The sequence below is a fragment of the Panulirus ornatus genome, chromosome 27 (genome assembly GCF_036320965.1).
Source record: "Panulirus ornatus isolate Po-2019 chromosome 27, ASM3632096v1, whole genome shotgun sequence".
Classification (NCBI taxonomy): Eukaryota; Metazoa; Arthropoda; class Malacostraca; order Decapoda; family Palinuridae; genus Panulirus; species Panulirus ornatus.
The window spans coordinates 20,301,882-20,325,292 of record NC_092250.1 but is presented as its reverse complement, the minus strand read 5'-3'; the positions used below and the strand labels follow the sequence as shown (position 1 = coordinate 20,325,292).

The following is a 23,411-nucleotide window of genomic DNA, read 5'->3' as shown; positions in this document are numbered from 1 at the left end:
GACGCATGACCTCGGTAGTGGAGTGATGTGTGAAACATCCCCTTGGTCATGTGTCACGTCTCTTACCTGCTTCCTGGGGGGGAGGGGCTGGGGGACGGAGGAGTGGTGTTAAGTACCCATTCATAATCTGTTAATGACCGGGATGACAAGATAAGAATGGAAAGGAAAAGTTTTATGTGGTGACTAATGATGATACGCTACACACCTGTCTTTGGACGCAGGTACGTGGCACCAACTGTAGACGCAGGCACCTCACACCAAATGTAGACGCAAGCACCTGGCACCAGCTGTTGACGTGGTACCAGTTGTAAACACAGACACCCACACCCACAGCCGTGCACCCTGCTGGGTCCCCGCCCATCTCCTGGTTTAGTCATAAGTGCCTGTAATGCTTAGATGCCGCTCCAGCGTCATGACCGTCATCGTCTGTGCTCCACTCACCCCCTTCCCACACCACATCCCCCTCCCCACAGCACTCACCCTCTCCCAACACCACTCACCCCCTCCCCACACCTCTCACCCACACGCCTCTTGACCTCTAATGGTCACCTCGGTCCACCCACGCCCACCCACGCCCACTCTGTACCGGCTGTAACCCCCTCGCGCTGCAATACCAGAGTCCATCCTGCTGGCCAAGTTCCTGCTTCACATTCCTTATCATAGCTACTCAGTCTCTCCAGCCTGGTCCTCCACCCTAGTGTGTCATGTCAGACTCATCCTCCGCCCTTCCTGGAGCTGCCAGAGTCGGGCGGGTGACCATGCATTCTGTGTTACAGTGTAACATTTGATGTTACAAATATAACAACTGTAATGTAACAAGATCTCCACAGCAACGACATAACTAGGGTCATGATGATTTAGGTTAGATCACTGTTTATATACATACAAATGAATACATAATGTCAGCTTTGTGACGTCAGAACACCGGAAGAAAATTGCTGTATGATGGTCTGCGCGTCAGAGGCTGTATGATGGTCTGCGCGTCAGAGGCTGTATGATGGTCTGCGCGTCAGAGGCTGTATGGTGGTCTGCGCGTCAGAGGCTGTATGATGGTCTCCGCGTAAGAGGCTGTATGGTGGTCTGCGCGTCAGAGGCTGTATGGTGGTCTGCGCGTCAGAGGCTGTATGATGGTCTGCGCGTCAGAGGCTGTATGATGATCTGCGCGTCAGAGGCTGTATGATGGTCTGCGCGTCAGAGGCTGTATGATGGTCTGCGCGTCAGAGGCTGTATGGTAGTCTGCGCGTCAGAGACTGTATGATGGTCTGCGCGTCAGACGCTGTATGGTGGTCTGCGCGTCAGAGGCTGTATGATGGTCTGCGCGTCGGAGGAGAGAAGCTGTTGTGTCTATCCCGTTGCTACAGGACAGGAAGCCACGGGCCACTCCTGACGTGGTCAGCAGGTCACACACTGACCCGCAATAAGATATTTTGTTATTTGTTCATATTTTTCTCTACTGTTTGTGCGTCTGTCAGTCTAGAGGGTAAAGCTATGTTAACATGTTCATATTTGGTGCTGGTGTGACCTTGCCAAGGCCCATCGAGTTTATCTTTCGTTAAGGAGGCAAGTTACGTGCTCTGCCAGGTAGGACTTGCTGGTATCAGACTTCACACTTGAGAGAATTTCATTTCCCTTGTAGAATGGTCAGGTTGTGGCAGCCAGACCTACAGGGACATTATGTTGTGAAGGATGTTCACTCTAACATTTTGAACCAATATAATGTGGTACAGATTCAGGTGAAAACAAGCCTTGGAAATCACATGTTGAAAGCGTTACTGAATATTCTGTCTGCACTTTGTATGTTTGTTTCTCCAGACACACGCGTCCCTGAGTGTGTGTATGCGTCTATGTTTGTATGTGAGTACGTATGTTTGGGTCTGTGCGTGCATGTGTGTGCTTACGTTTTTATTGGACTTTGTCCCTGTGTTTTTGCCGTCTTATATGATGTTTGCCAGACGGACAATGCTGATTACAATGTTCTTCTTTTCATTAGTTTCATATTTTTTCTAAAAGTTTTGTAATCACAAAAGGAATTACAGATAAATCTTGGGTGACAAATCTAGATATTCTTTTGATACAGTTGAGACGTCATCATTGCAAGATGTCAACATTATGAGATGGCAACACTGGAGCAAGAATCATACATGGCCCTCAGTACGACCAGACTGTGTTGGGTCATAAATGACCCTCAGTACGACCAGACTGTGTTGGGTCATAAATGACCCTCAGTACGACCAGACTGTGTTGGGTCATAAATGACCCTCAGTACGACCAGACTGTGTTGGGTCATAAATGACCCTCAGTACGACCAGACTGTGTTGGGTCATAAATGGCCCTCAGTACGACCAGACTGTGTTGGGTCATAAATGACCCTCAGTACGACCAGACGTTAAGAGGAGATACTCAGAAAACAATTGTAATGTTGAAAATAAATTACTCGTTGTCAACTTACGAAGAAAATAACGTTACTTGACTTGAGACGCAATTCGTTCTGAGAACCTGCTGTGGGTGTGGCCCACTGTGGCAATCTGCTGTGGACATACATTCCTGGTGTGGGTGGAATCTCCGGGGTTTGTAAAGACTGACAGCTATAACTTACCCAAATATATATATATATATATATATATATATATATATATATATATATATATATATATATATATATATATATATATATATATATATATATATATATATATATATATATATATATATATATATATATATATATATTCTGGGAAATTTCCCATTAGTAAGGCTGTTGCATCTGCTACAAAAAACAAGAAATATCGTTCAGGTGCGGGAGGTCTGTCTTCCGGGCGACCCTTCAAGGTAAACAACATTCAGAACTATGTATCATTTGTTGTTATTTTCTTAAGAAATATTGGAGGATATCTTATGGAGAACGTGGCTTTACTTCCATCTATTTACTGTTATCATTCACAAGCCAGCTTGAGCTGACGCTGTATATACTGTACCAAGCCAATATTATTTCTCTGCAGGATAGGTATCTGTATTGGCGTTGAAATCTCCAATCTGAAAAAAAAAGGATTGTCTAAATTTGTCCCACAAGATTTACCTGATACTGACGTTACTATAATATAAATAATATTTCTAAAAAAATAAAGAGAAGAAATACTGATGAACTTGAGATGAAAAAAAAAATAGACAAGAATATGATTAGACAAGTAATGTTCCTGCCAACACGACTCTCCGGCCAATGTTATGCAAAGAAAAAGTCAGACATTCTATCACTGAACTCAGTTCCGCAGACATTAGAAACACACACACACACACACACACACACACACACACACACATATATATATATATATATATATATATATATATATATATATATATATATATATATATATATATATATATATATATATATATATATATATATATATATATATATATATGGTAGTGCTCTACACAACACTCGTGCTAATGACCGTACACAACATCCTGGTCATTGCTCTCCCGTTCTGCCTCCAGATAGGCGCATGTGTTGTGTGCATGTTCTCTCACTCTGACCTGAGTCTCTCTCTCTCTCTCTCTCTCTCTCTCTCTCTCTCTCTCTCTCTCTCTCTCTCTCTCTCTCTCTCTCTCTCTCTCTCTTTCTTGACCAGTGTTTAACTAGACGATACGTCAACAAATGGAAAGTCTGTAGAACCAATTCTTGAAGCTTGTCCATTTTGTGTTATTTCTGCTTCACGTATTTTTAACATATAGTAATCATATTTTGTATCAGTGGTTGTGAGAACTGGCACATAGTACATGGTGTTCAGAGAGATCATGATGGGTTGTGAGCCTCGGTGGCAGCCTGGAAATATACATATCATTATGATAACCTTCCAGGATGTTGGCTGGATATGAAGACTTACTCTTGTCGCACCTGGTGACCATCTCACCATCATGGACAGGTATATACCAACACCAGGTGCACCACAGGCCTCCCTTCAGTGAGGCAGGACATACGTACACTCACCCGGTGATGAGGTACAACTTCTCATGCTGACGTTGTACACCGTACACCCATGCTGAATGTCATCAAGATGTTATATTTTTACTTTGTATCTCAATAAAGGAAAATAAGAGAGAAACATAGTCTCACATACACTCCGAGACTCGCAATCTTGCACAAGGTTTCCTGGAAAATCATATCTCGGACGACAGATAAATTCTTGTAATCTCAAGAAGTCGCCAAGGTCCCTCCAGAGGTAAGGGGGACTGGGGTAGTCAGACGTGGGTCGGGGGCGTGGAAGGGGTCGGAGGCGTGGAATTGGGCGGGGGCGCAGTACACCCGGAGGCGGGGCGTGGCCACGAGACGTTACCCTTCTGCAAACTAACGACCATGACGTCACAGCTGAGTATCCCCATGGCGGATGTAATCCAGTTGCGGCTCAGGAAAGCCATGTTTGGCTGTGCCAGCAACACCGCTGCTTACATTCTGGGACGGATGGATGGGTCGACGTAACGACCAGCCAGCGACCAGGTAGGAGAGGGAAGAGCAAGACACGTAGACCAGGTGGAGAGAGATAGGGATTAAGGGAGGGATGGAGTAAACTAGCACTTCAGTATATGTCAAGTAGCATTCTTCTGGCCAAGAGAGATGTCTTTACCTGCTGCCTCACCCACACGTGGGCCGGTGGCATCCACCCCACACAAGACAGTCCCTCACCTCACACATGACGCTTGGCAACATGTAATTCACACGACTCTAATCTGACAGCTTTATATTTTCCTGCGGTTAGCGCTACGTTCTACCGCTATGATTTGGCATAATCTAGTCGTAAGTAAGTGATGAGATGCTATCTTCCTTTTGCAAACACACACAACATGAAAATATATAAAACTACAAATCTCTGGTTCCTGACTGAGCCGAGGAAGCCAACACAAGAGAACAAGGAAGAAAGACATAAACCTGTGCCAAACTCTGCCTGGCTTCACAAGTTAGTGTCCATAACTCAGTGGAGTGATGGGTGGGTCTGGAGCCACGCCCCCTACTCGAGGTTAGAGGTCAGGGTCAAGGTGAGAGGGATGTACCCTAGCCAGGCAGACCAGAAAGATAGAGAAAGTTAGGATAACGCTAACGTTAAGAAACTTGATATAACCTGCAGAAGATTATTCTCCAGGTTGTATAATGAACCTCAACTGCTGGAGAACAACATGTACCTCAGCGGGAGAACAACATGTACTTCAGCGGGAGAACTACATGTACCTCAGCAGAAGAACAACATGTACCTCAGCAGAAGAACAACATGTACCTCAGCGGGAGAACTACATGTACCTCAGCAGAAGAACAACATGTACCTCAGCGGGAGAACTACATGTACCTCAGCAGAAGAACAACGTGTAACGCATCGGAAACACAACATGTGGAAACACTACATATAAGTCAGAAAACTCCATGACTTTCATGATTCCGTTCTTAAGTGTAATTAGTATTGCATCATCTTCATTAGATAAAGATATCTCTGTAAAGTATCTCTAAATCATGATTCACAGTCTGATTTCAGACGAGACGTCGAGAAAGAGAGGAAGCAGAACAGGTTAACGTGCAGGTGTTGTGTGGGAACAACAGTGTCACTATGGCCAACACAGATGCTCATCATTACTTGACGTAGTAATATTTCCGTCGGATGCCGAACTGTCGCGTGTCTGACACATGCAGGTTAACGTGTTCATCTTGCAGCACAAGGGCCGAGGTTAGTGACCTGTGGACATCTAAGATCGTGACCCGCGAGTAAGGTCATCTTGACGTGAACAGAGCGGAACGAGTGAGAAGGCGGCCAAGCCTGAGAGATATGGAGACGTGAGAAATACAGATACAACACCGCCATTCATCAGACGCTCTCACAATCTTAATGGTAAACAGAACGACTTAAGATCATTCTGCTCAAACTCACAAAGAAAGAATCCGGAATGACGTTAAGACTTGTGGGTATGATAGTAACATACAGAGGGAGGTGTGTGGGTAGAGCTGTGCTGAGGCATCTCTCTCCTGACAGCACACCAGTATTGTTGCTTTACTAAAGTGTGACATCAAGGCCATGTGAGCAGTGTTGTACACAGACCTAACCTTACCAGACGAGTATGTGACATGTTCTTATTACATTTTTCGTTGTGTTATTACAGCAGTATTACTTACCACGCTCAGCATTTGTATACCACATAATGTCAGGGAAGTTTGGTATGACACAGGTCATGACCACTACTACAACCCCCTACATACAACACAGCAACTCCCCACCGCCTCATGACCACCACACCTACCCACTTACCCACGCCCTCATGACCTACACATTCGCTGGCTGGCTGGATCATGAGATGGGCGTCGTTTGTTTTTCCCATGGAAGATTACACTCACACCTCACACATACCCATCCCTCTCATGACCACCTCACACATACCCATCCCTCTCATGACCACCTCACACATACCCATCTCTCTCATGACCACCTCACACATACCCATCCCTCTCATGACCACCTCACACATACCCATCCCTCTCATGACCACCTCACACATACCCATCCCTCTCATGACCACCTCACACATACCCATCTCTCTCATGACCACCTCACACATACCCATCCCTCTCATGACCACCTCACACATACCCATCCCTCTCATGACCACCTCACACATACCCATCCCTCTCATGACCACCTCACACATACCCATCTCTCTCATGACCACCTCACACATACCCATCCCTCTCATGACCACCTCACACATACCCATCCCTCTCATGACCACCTCACACATACCCATCCCTCTCATGACCACCTCACACATACCCATCCCTCTCATGACCACCTCCCTTGCATGCCTACATCAGGAGCACATCAAGAGGGGCTTCGTCTTTCCCCTCTGGTAGTGACCTGGAGTCTGCAGGGAAGACATGGAGTTAGGACAGTGACCTGATGTTAGGGCAGTGACTGGGGTTGGGACAGTGACATGAGGGCTGAGGAGGTGATCTGAGAGCTGGGTTGTGGTCTGAGGGCTGATCGGTAATCTGAGAGCTGGACGGTGATCTAAGAGCTGAGGCAGTTACCTAAGGGCTAGGTGGTGATGTGGGGACTGAGGTAGTGACCTGAGAGCTGGGCGGTGAAATGAAGGCTGGGGGATGATCTGGGGACTGAGAAGTCAACTCGTGGGTTTGGGGCGATGAGCTAAGCCAAAGGGCTTGAGGTAGTGATCCGTAGTTAGGAGTAAGCTGGGGGCTGCGTTATAACCTGGGTGGCTGGGCTTAGCTTGGTGAACTGAGGGACTGGGGCGGTGATCTGGGGGTAGGGAGTTACTTTAGGGTTGGGGCACGAGATGTCTTCTACAGAGGGGGAATGGGAGAGTCTACCGTAGCAAAAGGGTGGTGCGGGGTCAGCGGCTGTCTCAGGGTAGAATGATCTACGAGACAAAGATGCGTCCCCTTAATCGTGGTCCAGACCATACGACCTGCAGGTACCCGACCATCACGACCCGCACCAGCAGGATGACACCTTCACCAACATTTTGCCAATTTATTACTGATTGATTTTTCTGTCTCACTATTTATGGTTTCTAAGTTAGTCATCATGTGGGCACGACAGTATAATTGTTTCAGTGTGCTCTCAAAACTGCCCAGAGAAACGTACATTTTGAATCAAATTCAACTTACAATGAATCAGTAATCTTTACAGACTTTATCTAAGTCTCATCTTACATCACAGATTCATCGTATCTCGAGGCAGCATTAATCTTTACGAACTGTTAAATCCTTCATCTTTTTCTGTGTGTTGGATGTTGCAACATCTTTGTGTTGGATGTTGCAACATCTGTTGAAATAAAGAGGCAGACCACCTGGCAGACCACCTGGCAGACCACCTGGCAGACTCGACTGTTGAACTTGATGGAGTCAAGTAGGACCCCTTGGTGGCCGTGGTCTCTCGCTCTGTGGGGAAGAACTATGTACATCTGTGACAAAAATCAGAAGACCAACCTGGAGCTTCGAAAAAGAAAAGAAATCAGATCAACTGAAGAATATGGGAACCTTACAACCACCCATTACCAAGTTCACATCAGCCTCACCATCAGCCAGTACCAGGTGTACATCAACCTCACCATCAGCCAGTACCAGGTGTACATCAACCTCACCATCAGCCAGTACCAGGTGTACATCAACCTCACCATCAGCCAGTACCAGGTGTACATCAACCTCACCATCAGCCAGTACCAGGTGTACATCAACCTCACCATCAGCCAGTACCAGGTGTACCACCTACAGTGAAGATGTTCACGTCTTCCCAGAGACACAGATCATGCACTTGTATTGCCTGATGATGATAGACTGATCATCCTGGGAGGGACTGGATCAATCAAGCTGATGTGATGTATCATATTTACATAATTTTCATCCATGTCCAAAATACTTTCTGTCCCTCTGTTGTTAGACCGTTTCTATATCCTCCTCATGGGTATCACGTAAATATCATCCAGTTGCTACATAACTATGATGGAAGCCTGCCCCAGACACCTCTCGTACGTTGTTGGTCTTTAATTAAGGTCAACAACTGAACCAGTCTACGGGAACTACCCACCACATCCTCAAGTGACTACCAGGCAATTTCCACAGAAAACGAAGGGATTAATGATTCTTGAGATGGGTAACACCTGTAATTGTATTATCTATTCTGACCGACCGTGAGGGACATTTGATCATTTCGGTTTGACCTCTCCCTCACCGTGACCTCCCACACCACCCTCACCCAGACTGTACGTCCCCCTCATCGTGACCTCCCACACCACCCCCAACTGTATACGTCCTTCCTCACTCTCCCATCATGACCTTGGCTTGACTAGACTTTCTAATGCTACCCCTAGGGCCACTAGGGAAGTGCCTCACATGCTTTCACCCTTCGTGGCCGGGTGTCCTGACCCCTAGCGTACGCAAACAATTAATCCCGCAGCAGAGGCCTATTCATGGTATCCATAAGGATTTAACCGACGTATCAACGATGGATTTATCTTACTGAAAAGAATTACGTCTTCTTTCTGAAGCGAAAGATCGAGTGAACTTTGACTTTTGAATACGTCGACTGACGCATTGGACTCTACCCTCAGTAAGACAATTTATGTTCCTCGTGAGCGAAGACGTACAGTGATGATGCAGGAACTGCTCACCATAGGTGCGTCACCGTCACTCTGACACTGCCTCAGGTGACGGGATCTTCAACAGACATGACCAGCCTTGGTGGCTCATCCTCATCTCACACTTCTGATGGTCCAGAACTGGGTAACATCCTCCCACTACACTACACTCAACGATCCTCATACTGCATACTCATTTTGGTGAAATAATAATGATAATGATAATGATAATCAATGATGATAATGATAATGATAGTAATAATAATGATAATAATAATAATCAGGTGAATGATGATAATAATAATAACTATGATAGTAATGGTAATGATAATGATAAGAGTCATGGTATGCTGCAAAGTGACCTCTCTTGCAACCCTGGGTCGCTGGGTCGCTCCACTATGCACGTTACACATTCTCCCCAGACCTCCGTCTAACAGACTGTCACTCTACATCTGAACCATGACAGTGTGGGTCATGAACCATGACAGTGTGGGTCATGAACCATGACAGTGTGGGTCATGTCTGGAGAAAACAGGTCAGTGTGACACCCTGGAAGCTGACCACCTGCTGGTCATTCATATAGTGACACCCATTACAGTTGTAGACCTGACGTAGTTAGCTAGTTATCTCCGGTAGTCTGAACTTGATATAGTTAACTAAAGAACTGCTGGACGAAGACGTTGTCCGTGACTGGAGCCTACGGTATGACAGGGTATTCAAGCAGCAGCAGGAGAGAAGGGGTGGGGTGGACATTAAGTATACTGACTGTACTTCAGTGTTGTGTACCTCAGTCGTGACACTGTGGAGGATGACTATAGCAACAGTTTGATGACCGGGTCACTGGGTCTTGGGTCTGGGTAATGGCCCTCTACAGTGACCACAGAGAGGGAGAGGAGAGGCAGAGCCCCACGTCTACTGAAGGAGAGGAGGAACCCTCACCAGACGAGCAGATGTTTCCTGGGATCTTGGTCAACTGGAGGAGAGGAGGAACCCTCACCAGACGAGTAGATGTTTCCTGGGATCTTGGTCAACTGGAGGAGAGGAGGAACCCTCACCAGACGAGTAGATGTTTCCTGGGATCTTGGTCAACTGGAGGAGAGGAGGAACCCTCACCAGACGAGTAGATGTTTCCTTGGATCTTGGTCAACTGGAGGAGAGGAGGAACCCTCACCAGACGAGTAGATGTTTCCTGGGATCTTGGTCAACTGGAGGAGAGGAGGAACCCTCACCAGACGAGCAGATGTTTCCTGGGATCTTGGTCAACTGGAGGAGAGGAGGAACCCTCACCAGACGAGCAGATGTTTCCTGGGATCTTGGTCAACTGGAAGGGAATAGTGAGAGGCCGTTGTGGGGGGAGGGGGGGTCAGGGCTGTGCATGGCTGAGTCTGGTTGACTGTGGTAGAAAGTGGTCAAATAAGGCTGTGTGTAGTTGGATGTGTCTGACTTTGACAAAAATTATTCGTTTCTCGTTGACAATCGCTGAATGTGGATCATTGTGGTAGCAAGTGGTTGAATGAGGTGGATTGTAACTGACTGAGTGTCGTTCAATATGGTTGACTGTGGGTGAATGTAAGTGGATGTTGGTGAACGTGACTGTGCCAATGTGAATGAGCATAATGTTGCTGACGATGGTTGGATGATTGTGTGAATGTTGGATTTAGTTGAATGTGGCTGGATGGAAGTTCATGTGGTTGATCAATTTACTTGTAGTGAGGCACGTTTTGAAATAGATTGTGCGTCGGTCTGTAGCTTTATCAGAGGTTTTCAGTTGGTCAACATAGATGTCTGTTGATACTTGAACGTCTTTTCATCTCTACGAGTGTCTGTTTATATCACAATATTGAAGGTTGTACAGAGTGTTATGAAGCAGTGTCACTAGACCTCTCCTCTCTTAACGCCTTACACTCGTAGCTATTCCCAGTTGTTATATCTATTGTTTGAATTTTTTCCCTCATTTGTGAGGGTATGATGTTTCAAACTGTTCTCATAAGGAAACTGAAAATATATTGTTTGTTGAGTAACTTTTTTTATTATTTGTACATGAACTTAGTACTACCGGCGTACATCAATCAGCGATATGTGCACTATTTACCAGAAGTTTACAGTACAATTTTTACAGCGATGAATGAAAAAGATCCTAGTATAGTGATGAATGAGAAAGATCCTAGTATAGTGATGAATGAGAAAGATCCTAGTATAGTGATGAATGAGAAAGATCCTAGTATAGTGATGAATGAGAAAGATCCTGTTAGAATAGTTAGTTTTCTTGCCCTCCGAGGCGTCACTGTTCATACTAAAGTTGGATAGTGACACCATTGGCTAAGCCATCTGGGGAAGCGTAACGTCACTGTAAAGTGTTGAGAAATGTGAAGCTATTGGTCAGGCTGTTGCTGACATCTGTGACGTCATACACTCAGCTCCTTATTCAATTTTTTTTTTGAGGAAAATAATAGGATATGAAATGATGTAAAACTCAGATATCGTTTCTTGACTCATGTCATGGTTTTTATTCTATGAGGAGGAGAATGATGATATAAGAAAATGAGCGAAGCTTTATCCCCCCAGTTCGTCCACAGACTTAGAACTAACCACAATCTCTGACACAGAAGATAGCGAGACGTGGCAACCCCAGCCACAGTGGACGGTGACCGAATGCGTCAGGGTGACCATACGGTAGTGGCCAGGCGTGGTGACCATACTGTGGTGACCATACGGTAGTGGCCAGGCGTGGTGACCATACGGTAGTGGCCAGGCATGGTGACCTTACTTGGCTGGCTGGTAGGTGACGTCGGCCTGGTACCCGTTGACGGGGTCAACACGGAAGCGGACGATCTGGATGCGGTTATCCGGGAGCAGGACGGAGTACTCGCCCGTCACGTCCGTGCCATCACTGTCCTCGACGTGGGTGAAGACGTTGCCATTCTCGGGATCGGACACGGCCCAGTTAATGTTGTAGGGCATGGGCATCATGGTGGTGGAACCCTTCCCAGGCTGCAGGAACGAAGAACACACGTCAACATGGTAGAACCACACACATAAGGCACGGCATGATGAGGGAGGTATGAGGAAGATGATAACCACAAGTGAGGGAGGGAGTGAGGGCCTACTGACACAAGCAACAACAAACAAACATCATAATGGTCACGTGAATAAGATGGTCAATACAAGGAGCATATCGGTCGTGGCTGAAGGAGGAACCGAACGTGAGGAACTCAGGATCAAGATCGCAGGACTGAGAGAGGGGAGTAATATGGGAGGGAGAGGTGTGAACAGTGGCAAGAAAAAGATATACCAGTGGAGAGCAGGATGAGGAAAGTAAGAGGAGGAGAGTAGAATGAGGATAAAGAGACATAGAGAATATGAGAGAGAGTTCTGCTGGGGTTATCCTTCTGGGCAGCAGATCACAACACGTTCTGGTCTGCACTTGACCTTCACTAACAATATTGCAAAAGCATAACACACAACAACATCTCTATAACCTATCGCTGTTTTCTGTCATCCTACAGAGGCAACAGATAGTATTGATTACAACACAGACGAGAAACATGTATTCACCTTTGAATTCCAGTAATCCTGTGACTGTGATGGTTCTAACCTAAATTCATTTAGATTATCTAACACTGGAGTTGACCTGGTCTGTCTAGCAATGCATGATGCAAGTGCTGCACCTCAGTACAAGCCATCGTAAGCCAGCACATGAAACTTCTGTACCAAGCTTTGCTGCTGCCTATCAGACTACCTCCTGACTTCCATACAAACCACCTCTGCAGCCTTGAAGGACACTTCTCATATGTAAATATCTTTTTTAACATATAATCTTTCGGGTATGATTTAGAAAAATATCAGATCCTGTCTCACACGGAACATACCTCTTCTGTTTCACATTTTGATCCTGTATCACACGGAATATACCTCTTCTGTTTCACATTTTGATCCTGTATCACACGGAAGCTAGCCACTGTGTTTCCTGTATCACACGGAAGCTAGCCACTGTGTTTCCTGTATCACACGGAAGCTAGCCACTGCGTTTCCTGTATCACACGGAAGCTAGCCACTGTGTTTCCTACCTGCCCACTAGCCATCCAGGAGGGTTGCCAGTGATTGTCGCACAAGATACTACACAAGGACGCTTCTCAAGAGTCATGGTGTCCTGCGAGGCTTCTCACGAGTGGACTCCTGTTGCGCACCTCACACAAAAGACATGCCGCAAGCTACCTGGCTCTGCCACACACACCTCACCTCAACCACGTCATATCATGTTGACTTACCTTCATCATGTCATCTCAGTGTGATCCCCTAAACCCACCAAGAACTCACCTCACCAATGATAACGATAAATCAACAAAATCATTTCAACTCACCACTGTCCCGTCAACTCTCCATTATCCCTTCAACTCACCAGGAACACGTCAGCTGGACATGGCCACGTCAACTTACCACGATCACTTCCACGAGTTCGTTCTCTGATGGTTCCTCGTCGGGAGGCAGGTAACCTCCGGAAGGAGGTGGTGGCGGGGTAGTGGTGGTGGTGGTAGTGGTGGTTGTGGTAGTGGTGGTGGGAGGGCTTGTCACCTCCACTTTATCGGAGGGACCGACCGGGAGCTCATACAGGCCTGAGGGCAGGGCGGGCGGCTCGTAGCTATAGCCCGCGATCCCTTGGCTCTGGGCGGCGACGAGGGCGGCAAGAGGGTCGGCTGGGTGGTGGTCGTGGTGGTGGTCGTGGTGGTGGAGGTTGTCCAGCTTGGCTGGAGCGGCGAAGGCGCTGCTTACAGCTACCGTCAGTAGTACCAGCACCTGGGGTAAGGGGCAGGAGTGGCTGTAGTGCAAGGTGGAAGCCCTGGTGTAGGGCAGGTGAGTTCTGTGGTGGAGGTTCCTATTAGTGAGTTTCTTGTGGTATGATTATGTCTTGTGATATGAGCTATTATGATTGGCTCTGGCGTTGTGGTTGTTGGGGTTGTTATGATATACAGTTGGTTGTGATAATGAACTTGTGGTAATGCTAGTAGTATAACGTGGAATAAACTGTTGTGGTGAGGTTGTTGTAGTGGGTTTGGTGTGGTAGGTGTTATTGTGAGTGATATGGGTTATGGTGGCTGGTCACTGTGGTAGAGAGTGTTCTGTTAGGGTTATAGTGCACTATTATTCCGCCCGGGGAGACATGGAAGAAATTTATGGTGGCGACTCTACCACAGCGGAAACTGTTTCGCAAAGTTTGTTGTATGTGGTGGATACATGACCTCACCATGCATACACTCGTCTGCGAAGAACATCTTGTGATACATCGTGGAGGGACGAAGTTTATCTAAGGCAAGAAATGGACGACCGAGATCACTGCAGGATGGGTTATTCCTATATTCATACCATCCCAGGTGCACATATTTGTTCAGATTTATACATGAAATATATACAGACCCATAATGAACACACATCATCCAATACAGTAAATACAGGAGTGGCTAATATTCAGCAGCTGCTACGCCCGGCACGATGTCTGACTTCTTTACATTCTCTGGTAAATACTTACATTCGTTAGTCTCTGGTGAATACTTGCATTCGTTAGTCTCTGGTAAATACTTACATTCGTTAGTCTCTGAATTTCCTTTTAAGCCCACCGGAAGCGTCTCTGTCCCCGACACAACTGACAACCGAGCCTGTTTCCTCCAGTCCTCCAGCTTTATACTTCTCAAGTGTTTTCCTGCTATGTCTAAACCTGAGATCAACATCGGAAGTTCATACATGATAAAACTCTCAAGTGTGGAACATCTGCCTAAACCTACTGTTCAAGGAACGGAATTTCTGCAGAAGAAAAATGTGTAACCCCTTTAGAAAAACTCTTCCTTTCAGTTACGTGGAGCATAATAGACGCCAAAACCTTGCCTGGGGCAGAGGATCCACGCCCTCTCTGCTCACATTGTGCTGGAGAAAGGCGTTCCAAGGACGACCCAAGGATTGGATTTCCCTAGCATTGCTAGAGGCGGTGGGATAACCCACTCTGAAACTGAGGATCATTGAAAAAAGAAAATTCTCCCTGAGGAGTGAAGCCGGACTCTAGGGTCGTAGCGAAAGATGCAAATGTGTTGCACAAGTTATAAACAAAAGGAAGATAAGACGACGAAGTTAGATTAAGGATCCTTTGGGTAGGATTTAAAACCCTTTGTAAGCTTCTGTTTGCGTGCAGACCGAGCAACGTGACCAGCCAACTGAGTGGCCTCACATACCATCCCCCACATTAAGGCCTTCACAGCAGGACCCTCCTCTGACCGTCCACTGAACACTCTCCAGGGAGGTGCTGCCTAACCCAACAGAGTCGGGTCTCTGCGGGTAATGGGATTCCACAAGGGTTTGTGCTTAACTTACTGCCCCATTTATTACTGTCTCTATATTTGGGTCTACGTTCATGTATTGCTTCTGTGGCATAGTCTCTCTCTCTCTCTCTCTCTCTCTCTCTCTCTCTCTCTCTCTCTCTCTCTCTCTCTCTCTCTCTCTCTCTCTCTCTCTCTCTCTCTCTCTCTCTCTCTCTCTCTCTCTCTCTCTCTCTCTCTCTCTCCTCACCAAGAGTAGAGTCTCAGGTCCTTTACCCCACTATGTTCCCTCAGACGACCTTGGCAGCAGCTGTAAGGTGACACCACAACGTGTGTCACCGTGGGCAGCAGCAGCAGCAGCAGGTATAGCCTCACTGTGCCCGTCGCCAGACAGGCTCTGCAGCAGGGTATCGGGTGACGCCAGCCTGGGGTAGGGACGGCAAGGGTACGAGCAGGGTGTAGCAGGGTGTAGAGAGAGAGGGTGGGGCGATGGGGGGGGGGGGGATTAATGACAGCCACAGCCAACACTGAGGTCACAAGTCAATCATTTTCTCACAGCTGGAGTCATAAAGGTGATTTATGTCATTGCATTTAATTATCATGAATAAATTCCTTATCGGTTACTTGATACCTGATCGTAACCTAAGCCACAAATACTGAGGACACAGCAATAAAGTCCTGATGGTCTCGCTGTGTATCAGATCTCGTGCTCTGTGTCTCGTACGTTGCATGTTAACATCATCGCCTCCACCATTCCAGTTGATCCCTTACAAATTGATTACTAAGATGATCAAACTTTTTGAGTTTGTATGTGTGTGTGTGTGCGTGCGTGCGTGTGTGTGTGTGTGTGTGTGTGTGTGTGTGTGTGTGTGTGTGTGTGTGTGTGTGTGTGTGTGTGTGTGTTACTGCGCCCAGCTCTTTGATAACTTCCTCAATTATTCACCATCAAAAAAACAAACAGTTTATGTTCTGGCAAATTTATTCGCAACACATCACCAGGACAGACAAATTGTGGTCGTATATGTAGATAGGCACGTCACCGATGAGCAGTGAGTGGAGACCTGGCAGTGAGTGGAGATCTGGCAGTGAGTGGAGACCTGGCAGTGAGTGGAGGCCTGACAGTGAGTGGAGACCTGGCAGTGAGTGGAGACCTGGCAGTGAGTGGAGGCCTGATAGTGAGTGGAGACCTGGCAGTGAGTGGAGACCTGACAGTGAGTGGAGACCTGGTAGTGAGTGGAGGCCTGACAGTGAGTGGAGGGGCGAGTGTATCAGGCAGTGTGGACGGCTACTGTGGCACCAACAACACAGGACATCAGGCAGCCACATGACCAAGGTCGCTCATGATTGCTGGCGACCCTCTGGAGCCTCCCACCATTTGTCATCCTCACTCATCCTCATCACCCACCTCACTCCTACCTCACTCTCCTTGATAACCCACCTCATGACCTCCTCACACAGCGGACCACACAATCCACCTCAGTTCTACCTCCACCCTCACATCCCCTGGCCACACACCTACACCTCTACCTCCGTCCACCAGACTCTTTACATGTTTCTCACTCTTCCTTTTATTCGACTCCTCTTAGTGCCATCCCAATATTGGCCTGTCATACAGTGTCATCCTGATATTGGCCCGTTAGTCATACAGTGCCATCCTGACCTGTCATACGTTCTCCTGATTACGTTGCTACACAACTGTCACGAATACTTAATGTTACTCTAAAGATACTGTCATTACTCCTGGAAATGTAAACATATTACAAACATCTGAGTGCTGGAAATGATTTTGTCACTGGTAACCATTCCATCCCTCTCATCCAGCCCCTCCCTATCTGTCCCTGTCATCCAGCACCTCCCAATCTGTCCCTGTCATCCAGCCCCTCCCAATCTGTCCCTGTCATCCAGCCCTCCCCATCTGTCCTTGTCATCCAGCCCCTCCCTATCTGTCCCTGTCATCCAGCCCCTCCCTATCCGTCCCTGTCATCCAGCCCCTCCCCATCTGCCCCTGTCATCCAGCCCCTTCCTATCTCTATCATTATTTTCATCAAGACAATCATTAGACTTCATCGCCCTGAAGTTGTCTTAAAGATTAGGCGAATCCCTAGTCTCTCGGCCCTTCCATTTCCTGTGGGTTTATTGGATTTATCCTCCACGGGACTAGTGTTATTCTTTGATAGATATATATATATATATATATATATATATATATATATATATATATATATATATATATATATATATATATATATATATATATATATATTTGTGAAACTTGATTTTCCTTGTGTCACCATCCACTGGCAAACTTACTTTCGAGCTCCCACTCTCAGGACAGACATACACAGCCTCTGTGTTGAGCTGAGTAACATCACTGCAGTTGATACTTCCAGTAGAAGATAAGACGTTAGATAAAGATGTTAGATCAAGAATGACAGACAAAAACCTCACAACTGTGTTACATTGACCATTTGTATTCTTAGTATTTGTCTTGTAAGTTTTGATACAAATGTTGTCGAGCATCGCATCTTCCACTGCTGACACACTTGTTCTATTTCCTGTTGACGACGGTTGTGTTCTCTACTGTCCCTCAGTGGTTCTCTTACTGTCTCCACCTTTTATGAGAGCAACACATTTCCTCGTTCTGAAGCAGAGGAGTTATCTGTAGTTGTCCCACCCAGTGTGTGTGTGCACCTCTGACCTACACATGACACTGTGTGCACCTCTGACCTACACATGATACTGTGTGCGCGTCTGACCTACACATGATACTGTGTGCACCTCTAACCTACACATGACACTGATATGGTGTGACAGTGTTATCTTTAACCCTTCATGCACCTCATTCTATCAATAATAATTCCTAATTCTTGTATTCCTTGGGCAACACATGCAAATGCAAATGTTCATATGTACGCATTTGCACTTACACACAAACATATATATATATATATATATATATATATATATATATATATATATATATATATATATATATATATATATATATATATATATATATATATATATATATATATATATATTTTCACACTATTCGCCATTTCCCGCGATAGCGAGGTAGCGTTAAGAACAGAGGACTGGGCCTTTGAGGGAATATCCTCACCTGGCCCCTTTCTCTGTTTCTTCTTTTGAGAAAAAAAAAAAAAATATATATATATATATATATATATATATATATATATATATATATATATATATATATATATATATATATATATATATATATATATATATATATATATATATATATATATATATATATATATATATATATATAACATACATACACAAGAACACACATAAAACACACATTACTATGAACATAATTGCAGACAGAAGATATATACATACACAAAAGAATCATACATAGGCACAGACTAGCAACAAAACAGACATAAACATACACAAACACAGACAAAAACCCTAAACAAGCAGAAAGACAGACAGATAAACAGACGTGTGTACATCAACAGACACAAACATTAAAAGAAACACAGATAGCACACTCCAATGTACCCCTAGCACACTCTTTCTCTTCCTCACACTGGCCTCTTACTTGGCTGTGTCACTCTTCCCCCATATCAGCGACTCTGTCACACTCACGTCCCTCACCTTCATGTCTGGCGATGGTCGGAGTGTCCTGGCCTGTCCGTCAACACGTACACTGCTCAACTGACCTGGGCGTCCTAGAGCGTCCTGGGTTTATATAGCGCACTGCCCCTGTCCTAGCCTTAAGGTCGACCGCCCCTTCCAGCCACCGATTTCAGGGTCAGTCCTCCACGGTGGTGGGAAGGATTGCGTCGTCTGGGGGTAGACATGGCAGGAAGGGCGCCATGGCTCCTATAGGACCCACGTCCGCCCCTGAATGTCGGTCTGACCGAAGGATTGTGAACAATGTGTTACAAGTAAATCATTGTAGTTATTAAGAAGGTTTTAAGGCTTATTTCTTTGTGTGTTGACAGAGCCTTATAATGGGCTCTTCTCACCAGTGTGACGCCTCCTCCAAACACACAGTTGTGGCCCTTACATAGCCAAAACAAAGATGCCATTTTGGTGGATCATCTCTTGGAATTTATTCAGGAGGAACTCTGATGCAATGGCCCTTCACAAGAAGGGACATAGAGACCAGTTAAGCCTATAGATTGTATAGGCTTGACGTGGCGGTGCTGGGATGGGGTAACCTCGGCCTTCAGACCAGCCATGATAGGGTTGAGAGTTCCACGTGAGAGTACCATAGTAGCATCCCGACCTTCAGCTAGCAAGTCAACCAAATTCTCTCAACTCCTCCCGGTTCTCGTCACACTCTGAGGTTCACTCCTCCCGGTTCTCGTCACACTCCGAGCTGCACTCCTCCCGGTTCCCATCACACTCTGAGGTTCACTCCTCCCGGTTCCCATCACACTCTGAGGTTCACTCCTCCCGGTTCTCGTCACACTCCGAGCTACACTCCTCCCGGTTCCCATCACACTCTGAGGTTCACTCCTCCCGGTTCCCATCACACTCTGAGGTACACTCCTCCCGGTTCCCATGACACTCCGAGCTACACTCCTCCCGGTTCTCGTCACACTCTGAGCTGCACTCCTCCCGGTTCCCATCACACTCTGAGGTACACTCCTCCCGGTTCCCATCACACTCCGAGCTACACTCCTCCCGGTTCTCGTCACACTCTGAGCTGCACTCCTCCCGGTTCCCATCACACTCTGAGGTACACTCCTCTCTAAGACCATTAACCAAACTACCATTTAGGGTCTAATGATATGGCTGAGTAAGACCAGGTTCTCAGCCGACACCAGTCACGTGAGCCTTCCTAGACCCCGTGTGTGTGTGTGTGTGTGTGTGTGTGTGTGTGTGTGTGTGTGTGTGTGTGTGTGTGTGTCCCACATGCTTCCTCGTTGTCCTCACCAGATACTTGGCATCGAACACTGTCGCCATCTTCAGGGGTTGGTCCTCACGCCCACAGGACTCCCGCAGCGCCAGGATCACCACGTACATCTAACGTGCCCCACCTGGGAGGCCCCACGAGTGTCAGGCTCCCTCCCTGTACGGGGCAAAGAATGACGGCACAGGTGTTACTGGATGATGGCACAGGTGTTACTGGATGACGGCACAGGTGTTACTGGATGACGGCACAGGTGTTACTGGATGATGGCACAGGTGTTACTGGATGATGGCACAGGTGTTACTGGATGATGGCACAGGTGTTACTGGATGATAAGATCCTGCGACAAGAGTGTAGCATCTTCAGCGGACGTCTCTTCAAAGATCATCTTGATCCGAAGGAGTTCATCAGTTCCCTGCTTCTGCGTGGAGTGCACCTCCAAGATGCAGGAGCCCATGAAAGGTGTCCCAGGGTTGTATGATAAGAATATTAATCCAAACAGAGAAAGGGAAAAATAGATAGATATATGACTAGGTAGACAGATGTACAATCATAGAAAAGAAAAGATTATCTTACAAAAGTAATTGAATATTTCATAAAATAAATTACGAAAGTTTTCAGAATAAACCAGTTTATCAGTGTTAAGTGATATGGAAAGAAGTGCGTCCGGAAGCAGACGTGAGGCAAAGAAGCAACACATCTCACATGAAGTGCAATGATGTCATCAGGAAAAGATGAGACTGGCCTCAGGAAACTTCCTCAAAATAAAAAGGTCCAGACAATTTTCATAAGATAATTGAGACTAACTACATGAACTGTAGTTCCAGAGAACATTTACATCATCAACCTCATCATGAAAATAATTCACAAGCCAGTAAGATCTAGCGAAGGATTTTCTAATGTTAACGTTAAGATTATGAGGGTAATACAGAAAGGTCCAGGGCGGGTAATGACAGAGTGGAGAGAAGATGATGAGAGATACTCACCATCATCTTCTCACCGGGGCACAGGTGCTGAACCGGACATATTGACTGACTGGACATATGCGGTGGACTGGATACATGAGGGTGACCTGGAGTGGACTGGACACAAGGATGACTTTTCTTTCTCAGAGTGCGGGTGTATGTTGAGATCTTCACATTCTTATGTCCGTTACGAAGAAATATATCAAGACTTCCGACCGAGGTATTTGCATGCCTTCATAGTAGCACGAACATTTTCATTCTGGTATAACAGAATTAAGACGGGTATGACAATTTTCATACTGGTATGACAATTTCATAATGGTGCGAAAAGATTGGTACTGATACAACAATGTTCACTCCAAGGTATCTAAAACGTTTCAGTTCCTCTAAGTTTTCTCCATTCAAACTCACACCCCAGAATGATAGCATATCATGGGCAGATTGTGGATATCATATGCTGTCAGAGGAATAACTGGTTCATTCCAACAGTTGCAGTCCATTCCGACGCGGCCCGGAACCCACTGGCACCTTGTTGTGGCCTTTCCTCGTCTTAATATTCTCTCAAAGTCCTGCTTGAACCTGTGACCCTCCCGCGTCCGGCTGAGTCCTGCTGGCCTCTGACCTTGGGCACTCGCCAGGTTCTCTCTCGCTTCATTATTTCATCATCACGGAACTGGAACTGGCGCACCACGCCAAGTTCAACCTCGACCTGCTGGAACAGATTGCTCAGTTCCAGCTCTACTCACTGGACTAAGCAGGTCAGCGGTGGTGCTACAATCTGTCGTGTCTCGCTCGACTGGAACCTGCTGCACCTCACTGGAGCATCAGTCGGCACACACGGTAATCTGACGTATCACGTTATCAACTGTTTATACGTCACCCACCCTGTCCTCAGGTGGGGAGACGAGTCATCTCTGCCCCGAACTGGCCACAATCCACCTCTCACCTCCCCACCACCATTCACCCCACTCACCGCCCCACTACCATCCACCCCACTCACCTCCCCACCACCATCCACCCCACTCACCTCCCCACCACCATCCACCCCACTCACCTCCCCACCACCATCCACCCCACTCACCTCCCCACCACCATCCACCCCACTCACCTCCCCACCACCATCCACCCCACTCTCCGCCCCACTACCATCCACCCAACTGATCATAAGGAGGAAGGGATCTAAGTATGTGTGGGGATTGTCTTTGTGCGTTTCTATACATGAGCATATAAGTGAATGTGTGTGTGTGTGTGTGTGTGTGTGTGTGTGTGTGTGTGTGTGTGTGTGTGTGTGTGTGTGTGTGTGTGTGTGTGTGTGCACAATGTGCGTATACCCTGAGGTGGAGCAAGAGCTGGCCGGGGTTCAGAACTCGTCATCTCACGTCTGAGAGGATGTTCGTCTCAGGGTTACATCACATGCGTTCTGGAGATCCAGTTGTTCCAGTCATGCTGATCCAGGAAGCACGACGCTAACTCGTGCACGACATTACCTTCACAACATTAGACCGCTCTAGCAAAAATCCCAGACCAGTGTACGTGCTGGAAGTGGGGAATGTGGTCTGAAGTTCCGTAACTTTATGACTGTTCACACAGCTCTGAAGTAATGAGTGTTTCTCTTCTTTCATCATATGTCTACGTCTGTGTCCATCTGTTCAACTAGAGACGCATCACAAGTTCACATCAGATTCTTCACAGTTCCTTGTGTGAGCAGCGGGTCAGAGCGACATCCTGGACGCACCGTAGTTACACCAGTGGTATTCCCGGTGTTGAATGATGAGGAAGTCACCTGGTGGATGGTGGGTGGAGGCGGAGGTGCTGAGGAAGTGGCTGGTCTGACCAGATAGCTGATCCAGGGCGCAGATAATTATGGGTGTGTCGCAACTTTGTGTGACTCTGGTTGTATGACTAACTGTATGACTCTGACTGTATGACTGGTTGTGTGACTCTGGTGCAGAGAGAGAGAGAGAGAGAGAGAGAGAGAGAGAGAGAGAGAGAGAGAGAGAGAGAGAGAGAGAGAGAGAGAGAGAGAGAGAGAGAGAGAGAGAGAGAGAGAGAGAGAGAGAGAGAGAGAGAGAGAGAGGTTTATCTTAGGTTTATCTTGCTAGTTAGCAGTAGGCA

At 46.6% G+C, this 23,411-nt stretch overlaps 1 protein-coding gene across 1 annotated transcript in view; it reads right to left on the bottom strand.

Annotated features, from left to right (window-relative positions):
- The window catches only part of LOC139757676 (uncharacterized), a 31,967-nt gene extending 12,754 nt beyond the window's left edge, over window positions 1-19,213 (bottom strand). Inside the window, exons 1-6 of the mRNA XM_071678440.1 lie at window positions 19,065-19,213; window positions 13,570-13,926; window positions 11,899-12,123; window positions 8,074-8,263; window positions 7,750-7,936; window positions 7,555-7,622 (exon numbers count right to left, since the gene is read on the bottom strand). Of these exons, the coding sequence (XP_071534541.1) occupies window positions 7,555-7,622; window positions 7,750-7,936; window positions 8,074-8,263; window positions 11,899-12,123; window positions 13,570-13,926; window positions 19,065-19,070 (1,033 nt within the window). The 5' untranslated portion in view covers window positions 19,071-19,213. The remainder of the gene's footprint in view (window positions 1-7,554; window positions 7,623-7,749; window positions 7,937-8,073; window positions 8,264-11,898; window positions 12,124-13,569; window positions 13,927-19,064) is intronic.
- Window positions 19,214-23,411: the final 4,198 nt, after the last annotated feature.